Raw genomic sequence first — 9,092 nt, forward strand, 5'->3', positions numbered from 1 at the left:
TGTTCTCCCTGCTCTTCCATTGGGGCGTCCTCTCGGAGCGCCGCCTCTTCCGCCTCTTCCCGCGGGCCCGCAAGACCGCCTTCCGCTCCCGCCTGCCCATCGCCTCCTACAGGCAGGGCCGAGGCCACGCCCCGCCGCCCCCGGCCACGCCCCGCCGCCCCCGGCCACGCCCCCTGCGCCTGCTGGCCCAATGGGCGGCGAGGTTGGGGCAGGCGCTGGCGGGGGGCGGGGTCAAGAGGGGGGTTGTGGCCTCCCATAGGCCCAGCCGCATCCCCAGGCCGCGCCCACAGGGGAGGAGGGGCGGGGCCACGCAGCCGAGGGCGGGACCATTATAGGCACTACAAGGGGGGGGGGCCACCCCATATAATGGGGCCTGGGACCCCCACGTTGGTGATGGGGGGACCCCCTTTTGGATTTGGGGTGACCCCCCGCCCCCCATGGACCCGTATGGGGGTTTTGACCCCCCCCATAACATTGGGCTCTCCCAAGTGGGGGTCAGGGACCCCCCGCCCAAAGGCTTTTTGGGGCCATTTCCCATCAATTTGGGACCTTTTGGGGTCGTTTTATTCGATTTTCATCGTTTATGGTCATTTTCCATCAGCTTTTGGGGGGGTTGGGGTCATTTTGGGGCTTTGGGTCATTTCGGGGGGGACTTTGGGTCATTTTGGGGGGTTTCGTTGCTTTTGCCTTGAATTAACTTTATTTTCATGGTGTTTATTTAAAAAAAAAGAACACAAATGTCAAAAAAACCCGATTTTGCCTCTTTTTGAGTGGGCGGGGGTGGGGGGAGGTGCTGATGTCATTTGGGAGGCAGCCAATGGGTGCTTAGCATCATCGTTAAGTACCAGTGTTAATTACAGCCCTCATTAGGTGGAGGGGGGGAAGGAGGGACTATTAACCCTTTAATAAATCAGTGAACCCCTTCATTAATTCACCCATTAATTGATTAACCATTAATTAACCCGTTAATTAGTGAATTCTTTCATTGCTTAATCTGTTAATGAATCAATGAACCCCTTCATTTATTAACCCTTTAATTAATTAGCTCCTTCATTAACTAACCTGTTAATTAGTCAATGAATTCTTTCGTTAACACATTAATTAATGAATCCCTTCATTAGTTAACCCGTTAATTAATCAATCCCTTCATTAGTTAACCCATTAGTTAATCAATTAATCCCTTCATTAGTTAACGCATTAATTAATCAATGAATCCCTTCATTAGTTAACCCGTTAATTAATCAATGAACCCTTTCATTAATGAACCTGTTAGTTAATCAATGAAACCCTTCATTAATGAACCCGTTAATTAATCAATGAACCCCTTCATTAATGAACCCGTTAATTAATCAATGAACCCCTTCATTAATGAACCCGTTAATTAATCAATGAACCCCTTCATTAATTAACCCGTTAATTAATCAATGAATCCATTAATCAATTATCGCCGTTATTAATCAATACCCAAGGCCCGCGTCGCCATGGCAACTCCGCTCTGCCCGGAACCGGAACCTCCGCCATTGGCCCATCTCCCCCCCCCCCCTTACTCCGCGCTGATTGGTCCTCTTCCGCTTTCCCCCTCTCTGATTGGCTGAAGCGTTGAGGGGGGGGGGAAGGGGCGGGACCAAGCGGGACTTCCTTCCGCTCGCTCTTAAAGGCGCCGCGCGATGGCGGGCGGCGACAACGTCTTCCTCTTCGTGCCCAACGTTATCGGTGAGCGTTTAAACGGGCGGGGGAGGGAAACGGGAGCGTCCGTGGGGGGCGGGGCTGACGGCCGCTCCGCCCCTCAGGGTACTTCCGCATCGCCTTGGCCGCAGCCTCCTTCTACCTGATGCCGACGGCGCCGGGCCCCGCCGCGGCCTGCTACGGCCTCAGCGGCCTCCTGGACGCCGTGGACGGGCACGCGGCGCGCGCGCTGGGGCAGGGTGGGGCGGGGCTTGGGGGGGTGGGAGGGGCTTGGGGGGGTGGGAGGGTCCATGCCCCACATGGGTGTGCTCTGCCCGACAGCATGTCCCAGCCCCACAGCTCCCCACTGTGCGTCCTGCCCCACAAGTGGGCGTGTCCATCCCTGCTGCCATCCCCCATAGAGGGGTTTCCCTGCTCCACAGAGGGGTTCCCTGCCCCACAGAGGGGTTTCCTGCCCCATAGAGGGGATTCTCTGCCCCACAGAAGAGATTCCCTGCCCTATAGAGAGGTTTCCCTGCCACATAGAGGGGTTCCCTGCCCCACAGAGGGGTTTCCTGCCCCATAGAGTGGATTCTCTGCCCCACAGAAGAGATTCCCTGCCCTATAGAGAGGTTTCCCTGCCACATAGAGGGGATTGCCTTCCCCATAGCACCCCATGGGGGGTTTTGTGCCCCCTAGAGCCCCGTAGGGGGGTTCCGTGCCCCATAGCACTCCATAGGAGGGGTTCCGTGCCCCCCAGCGCCCCGTAGGGGGGTTCCGTGCCCCATAGCACTCCATAGGAGGGATTCCATGCCCCCCAGCACCCCATAGAGGGGGTTCCCTGCCCCATAGCACCCCATGGGGGGGGGTTCCCTGCCCCACAGCACTCCATAGGAGGGATTCCATGCCCCCAAGCACCCCATAGAGGGGGTTCCCTGCCCCATAGCACCCCATGGGGGGGGTTCCCTGCCCCCTAGCGCCCCATAGGGGCTGTTCCCTGCCCCATAGCGCCCCTCGCGGTGGGTCCCGCAGGCTCGCGGCTCGGCGCCATGCTGGACATGCTCACGGACCGGCTCTCCTCCATGTGCCTGCTCCTCAACCTGGCCCTGCTCTACCCCACGGCCGCGCCCCTCTTCCAGCTCAGCATGGCCCTGGACGTGGCCAGCCATTGGCTGCACATGCACTGGTGGGCGGGGCTTCGGAGGGAGGGGCTTAAAGGAGGGAGGAGCTTAAGGGAGGGTGTGGCTTAATGGGAGCGAGGGGCTTAAAGGAGGGAGGGGGTTAACGGGAGGGAGGGGATAAAGGGGCTTTGCCCCAGCAGGGGGTGCAGCCTGCTCCTTAGGGGGCTGGGCTTTCTGGCACGTGCAACCAATAAGGAGGAGGGGATGGGGTGGGCGTTTCCCGCGCTGACCCCGCCCCCTTCCGCAGCACCACCCTGGAGGGGGGGCGGAGCCACAAGGCAGTGGGGGGGACGACGCACCCCGTGCTGAGGCTGTACTACAGCTCCAAGGTGAGAGGGTAAGGGGAGGGGCTTGAAGGGTGGGAGGGGCTTGAATGGGGGGGAGGGGCTTAAAGGGGTGGGAGGGGGTTAATAAGCGGGAGGGGCTTAAATCGGAGTTTAGAGGGGTGGGAGGGGCTTAAAGGGTGGGAGCAGCTTAAAGGGGTGGGAGGGGCTTCCAGAGGCCCCCTCACTCCCCATTGTGTCCCCGTCCCCCCCAGGCGCTGCTGTTCCTGCTCTGTGCGGGCAATGAGGGGTTCTATGGGTGCCTTTACCTGCTGCACTTCGGGGAGGGGCCGGCCGGTGAGCACGGGGCGGGGGAATGGGATGGGAATGAGGGAGAATGGGGTGGGAATGGGGGAGAATGGGGGGGAATTGGGGGGAGGGGGGGGGGGGGGGGGGGGGGGGGAATGGGGGGGGAATGAGGGGGAATGGGGGGGGAATGAGGGGGAATGGGATCTGATAAACTGGAGGGAATGAGGGGGAATGGGATCTGATAAACTGGAATGGACTGGGAGGGGAATGGGATGGACTGGGCTATACTGGGGGGGTCACTGGGCTATACTGGGGGTCTATACTGTGCCATGTGGGGTTTATACTGGTCTAAGGGGGTCTCTGATGGTGTCTTTGCCCCCTGCAGTTTTGCCGGGGGGGCCGGGGCTGTTCCGGGCCGGGCTCTGGGTCACGGCCCCCTTGGCCCTGCTCAAAGGGGCCCTGAACCTGGTGCAGCTCGGGGGGGCGGCGCGGAGGCTGGCAGCGATTGACCGGGCTGAGCGCGCCAAGGGGCAGTGAGAGCTGGAACGGGCTGAAAACCGGCAGAAACGGGCAAAACCACCCCGGGAACAGCCAGAAACGGGAAAAAACACCCCGGAAACAGCCAAAAATGGGCAAAAACACCCTGGAAACACCAAAAAAGGCCCTAAAACCTCCCCCAGCTCCTTCCAAACCCCACACCCCACTCCATGGACTCAAACCCCCTCAGGGACCCCAGACCCCCCCTTGGACCTCCCCCCCAAGGACCATGCAGGACCCCCCCATTAAAGTGGTGCTGCCCATGCGCGGTGTCTGAGTGGTGGCAATGGGGGGCAGTGGAGTCCCCCCTGCCCTATAGACCCCCATGGACCCCATTGACCCCACCCCTCCTCACTCAGCCAATCAACACGTGTATTTAATATGACGTCACGCCATCTGTGAGAGGTGTGTGTGCTCTGTGTGCCAGCAGGGGGCGCTCTTTGGCGGTACGAACAGCAGGGGGCGCTGTTTGGCGGTGTCAGCAGCAGGGGGCGCTCTTTGGCGGTACGAACAGCAGGGGGCGCTGTTTGGCGGTGTCAGCAGCAGGGGGCGCTGTTTGGCGGTGTGAACAGCAGGTGGCGCTGTTTGGCGATGTCAGCAGCAGGGGGCGCTCTTTGGCGGTGTCAGCAGCAGGGGGCGCTGTTTGGCGGTGTCAGCAGCAGGGGGCGCTCTTTGGCGGTACGAACAGCAGGTGGCGCTGTTTGGCGATGTCAGCAGCAGGGGGCGCTGTTTGGTTGCACCAGCGGCAGGGGGCGCTGTTTGGCGGTGTGAACAGCAGGGGGCGCTGTTTGGCGGTGCAAGAGGCAGGGGGCGCTGTTTGGCGGTGTGAACAGCAGGGGGCGCTGTTTGGCGGTGCCAGCAGCAGGGGGCGCTCTTTGGCGGTACAAACAGCAGGGGGCGCTCTTTGGCGGTACAAACAGCAGGGGGCGCTGTTTGGCGATGTCAGCAGCAGGGGGCGCTGTTTGTTTGCACCAGCGGCAGGGGGCGGTGTTTGGGGGCGCTGTGGGGCGCCGTCAGAGGCGGCGGATCTTCATCTCGCTGCGCTTGAGCGAGTAGTGGAAGCCCTTCCAGCGCGCCCAGTTGAGGCCGTTGCCGTAGGAGAGGTGCGCCCCCCCCAGGTAGAAGCCGTTGAGGTTGGAGAGGTGGCAGCTGCGGAACCACCAGGCCCCCGAGGAGAGCGCGGCGCAGCTCTGGGCGAACAGGTCCTGGTCCCGGTCGAACGTGGAGAACTTCTGCCCGTGGTGGTAGCTCAGGGCGTCCCCTGCGGGCAGCGGCGGCGGTGTGGGGCTGACCCATACGGGGGGGGCTCTATGGGGCCTGACCCATAACGGGGGGTCCTGAGCTATGAGAGTGCTGCCCCATAAGTGGGGGTTCTGACCCATAATTGGGGGTTCTGACCCATAAGTAGGGGGCTTTATGGGGCCTGACGCATAAGGGGGCGGTCCTGAGCTACGAGAGTGCTGCCCCATAATTGGGGGTTCTGACCCATAAGTGGGGGGCTCTATGGGGCCTGATGCATAAGTGGGGTCCTGATCTATAAGAGTGCTGCCCCATAAGTGGGGGTTCTGACCCATAATTGGGGGTTCTGACCCATAAGTGGGGGGCTCTATGGGTTCTGCCCCGTAAGTGTGTGTCCTGCCCTATAAGTGTGGGGCTCTATAGGTTCTCTATAAGAGTAGGCCCCGCTCCAGGGGTCTCCATGGATCTCAGCCCCATCTCTGGGTCCTGCCTCTGTGTGTGTCTCTCACCCCTCAAGTGTGGGTCATGCTATGGGACCTCTATGGGTCTCATCCTCCATTGCTGCACCCTGTCCCATAAGTGTGGGTCCCGCCCCATACCCCATTTATGCCTCTTTCCCCATAGGCATGGCTCCCTATGGGCTCAGCCCCATAAACGTGGCTCTATGTGCCTGCCCCCCAAGCGTGGGTCCCGCGGCCGTACCTGCGCCCCCGTCGCGGAAGCCCTGCACGTGCAGGCTGTACCCGTCCTCCTCGGCGCTCACGGCGCCCGGCGCCAGCGCGAAGGAGCCGTAGGTGGCGGCGGCCGAATTGTTCTGGAAGTCCTCGAGCTCCACGCGCAGCTCGTAGGGGGCCTGCAGGGTCAGCAGGTGCAGGGTCTGCAGGCCTAGGGGGGACAGAGGGGATAGGGGGGGCCGTGGGGACCATGGGGGGGCTACGGGGGGGCTATGGGGGTCTACAGGAGGGCTACAGGGGGCTATGGGGGGTCTATGGGGGGCTATGATGGGCTACAGGGGGGCTATGAGGGGTCTATGGGGAGTGTATGTGGGGCGTATGGGGGTCTATGGGGGGGCTATGGGGGGCTATGGTGGACTATGGGGGGCTATGGGGTCTCTATGGGTGTCTATGGGGGGTGTATGTGGGGTCTGTGGGGGTCCATGGGGGGGCTATCGGGGAATATGGTGGTCTATGGGGGAAATAGAGGGTTTGGGGGCTATGAGGGGCTATGGGGGTTAATGGGGGATTGTGGGCGGCTATGGGGGAGCTATGGGGGTTCTAGGGGGGCCTACGAGGGTTCTAGGAGGGTCTATGGGGGTCTATGGGGGGTCTATGGGGGTCTATAGGGGGCTATGGGCGCCTATGGGGGTCTACGTGCGCTATGGGCGGCTCTGGGGGTCTATGGTGCGGGACACGGTGTAGGTTATGGGGCAGAGTGGGGTCTGCGGGCCCCTATAGGTCCCTGTGGCGCTCACCCAGCCAGTACTCGCCGTCGGCCCTCCCGAAGCCCCTCTTGTAGTCATCCCAGCCGCGGAAGAAGCTCACGGAGCCGTTGAAGCGCTTCTGGAACACCTGCAACGGGAGGGGGCAGCCGTAGGGCGCTGTGGGGCGCTATGGGGCAGCCACACGGGCCGCGCTAGCAGTCCCTCCGGGCCGCCAGGGGGCGCCGTTGTGCGGGGGGGGTGGTACCGTCCAGACGTGCCCCTCCGTGCTCATGTCGCAGTAGACGGGCACGGGCGCGGCGGCGCCCCCTGCAGGGTAGATCAGGTGGACGCCGTCGGAGCGCGCGCCCCGCGCGTGCACGTCCTGGCAGTCCCGGGGGGGCAGCGGCGGGCACGAGCCGGGGGGGGCTGCGGGGGGGGAGAGGGGAGTCAGTGGGGTCCCGAGGGAGCCCTATGGAGCCCTATGGGTCCCTATGGAGCCCTATGGGTCCTTATGGAGCCCTATGGGTCCCTATGGAGGCCTATGGGTCCCTATGGAGGCCTATGGGTCCTTATGGAGCCCTATGGGTCCCTATGGAGGCCTATGGGTCCCTATGGAGGCCTATGGGTCCTTATGGAGCCCTATGGGTTCCTATGGGTCCCTATGGAGCCCTATGGAGTCAGTGGGTCCCTAGGGAGGCCTATGGGTCCCTATGGGTCCCTATGGAGTCAGTGGGTCCCTAGGGAGCCCTATGGGTCCCTATGGAGGCCTATGGGTCCCTATGGGTCCCGATGGAGCCCTATGAGTCCCTATGGGTCCCTATGGATCCCTATGGATCCCTATGGATCCCAATGGAGTCAATGGAGCTCAATGGATCCCTATGGATCCCTATGGATTCCAATGGAGTCAATGGAGCCCAATGGATCCCTATGGAGCCCTATGGAGCCCTTTGGAGCCCTATGGATCCCAATGGAGTCAATGGAGCCCTATGGAGCCCAATGGATCCCAATGGAGTCAATGGAGCCCAATGGATCCCTATGGAGCCCCATGGATCCCAATGGAGTCAATGGAGCCCTATGGAGCCCAATGGATCCCAATGGAGTCAATGGAGCCCAATGGATCCCTATGGAGCCCCATGGATCCCAATGGAGTCAATGGAGCCCAATGGAGCCCAATGGATCCCAATGGAGCCCAGTGGAACCCAATGGAGTCAATGGTGCCCAATGGAGCCCATAGAGCCCATATACCCCGTGTATCCCATCTACCCCATATCCCTATATCCCATATATTCTATATACCCCATGTATCCCATGTTCCTACACCCCGTATATCCCACTTATCCCATATACCCCGTGTATCCCATACATCCCACATCCCTATATCCCATATATTCCATATACCCCATACATCCCATATCCCATATATCCCATGTATCCCGTGTAGCCCATATATCCCCTATATCCCCTCCATCCCATCCATCCCATACCGTCCCCCCGCTGCTCACCGTGGGGGTCAATGGGCTGCCCCTCTCCCAGCACCACCAGTGCCACCAGGACAGCCACAGCCAGCACCTGGGGGGCACACAGGGGCCGTATGGGGTCATAGAGGGGCATATGGGGGGGTATATAGGGTAATATGAGGGGTATATAGGGTCATATAGGGGGTATATGGGGGCTATGGGGTCATACAGGGGCTGTAAAGGGTCATATAGGAGGTATATAGGGGCTATGGGGCCATATAGAGGGTATATGGGGAGTATGTGGGGGGTATATAGGGGCTATGGGGCCATATAGGGGCCATATAGGGGGTATATAGGAGCTATGGGACCATATAGGGGCTGTATGGGGGGGGGGGAGCAGGAGCTATATGTGGGGCTCAGAGGTTGTGGGGGGTTTCGGAGGGGCCCTGGGTCCCTATAGGGGCTATACTGGGGCCATATAGGGGCCATACAGGGGCTATGGGGCCATATAGGGCAGGTTATGGAGCACGGAGGGATGCGGGGAGGGGCTTGGAGGGCTCTGTAAGGGCCGTATAAGGGGGCTGAAGGGGTATATGGGGGGGTTAGAGGCTATGGGGGGGGTCAGGACCCTATAGGGGCCCCTATAGAGCCCTATGGGGGGGGTGGGGGTCCCGGTTACCTCCATGGCGGCCGGAGCTGCTCTGGATGGAGCGGGAAGGGGCCCCTATAGGGGCGCTGGGAACAATGGGGGCCCCTATAGGGGGAAAGAGCCTTGGGCCCGCCCCTTTATAGGGCAAGGAGCCCGAGCCCGGCCTCTCTATAGGGGAAACACCCTATGGAATCCCCGCTATAGGGCCTTCAAACCCGCGCCTCTGTAGGGCCTTTAGGCTGAGCCCCACCGATCTATAGGGTCCGTGCCCTCAAACCTGCCCCTATGTGGGGGAAATAGCCTCGCTTTGTGCCCTCTATAGGGGCCTTACCCTTAGCCCCGCCCACCTATAGGGCCTGTGCCCTTAGCCCC

General features: G+C 61.1%; 2 protein-coding genes across 2 annotated transcripts; one reads left to right on the plus strand and one right to left on the minus strand.

The window, feature by feature from the left end:
• The first annotated feature begins 1,644 nt into the window (after positions 1 to 1,644).
• On the plus strand, positions 1,645 to 3,955 carry CDIPT (CDP-diacylglycerol--inositol 3-phosphatidyltransferase). Its single transcript, XM_057428368.1, has 6 exons — positions 1,645 to 1,713; positions 1,791 to 1,925; positions 2,698 to 2,851; positions 3,094 to 3,175; positions 3,385 to 3,466; positions 3,804 to 3,955. The coding sequence occupies exons 1-6, from the start codon at positions 1,668 to 1,670 to the stop codon at positions 3,953 to 3,955; spliced, it is 651 nt and encodes a 216-aa protein (XP_057284351.1). The 5' UTR covers positions 1,645 to 1,667.
• Positions 3,956 to 4,965: 1,010 nt separating this feature from the next.
• On the minus strand, positions 4,966 to 8,781 carry LOC130609419 (microfibril-associated glycoprotein 4-like). The gene is made up of 6 exons (XM_057428367.1): positions 8,751 to 8,781; positions 8,117 to 8,183; positions 6,880 to 7,040; positions 6,666 to 6,762; positions 5,897 to 6,079; positions 4,966 to 5,216 (listed from the first exon to the last, which is right to left on the minus strand). Exons 1-6 carry the CDS (start codon positions 8,754 to 8,756, stop codon positions 4,969 to 4,971), a joined length of 762 nt encoding a protein of 253 aa, XP_057284350.1. The 5' UTR covers positions 8,757 to 8,781; the 3' UTR covers positions 4,966 to 4,968.
• Positions 8,782 to 9,092: the final 311 nt, after the last annotated feature.

Source organism: Pezoporus wallicus, unplaced genomic scaffold (genome assembly GCF_028554395.1).
Source record: "Pezoporus wallicus isolate ANWC-B61680 ecotype Strahan unplaced genomic scaffold, APGP_CSIRO_Pwel_v1 contig_14548, whole genome shotgun sequence".
Classification (NCBI taxonomy): Eukaryota; Metazoa; Chordata; class Aves; order Psittaciformes; family Psittacidae; genus Pezoporus; species Pezoporus wallicus.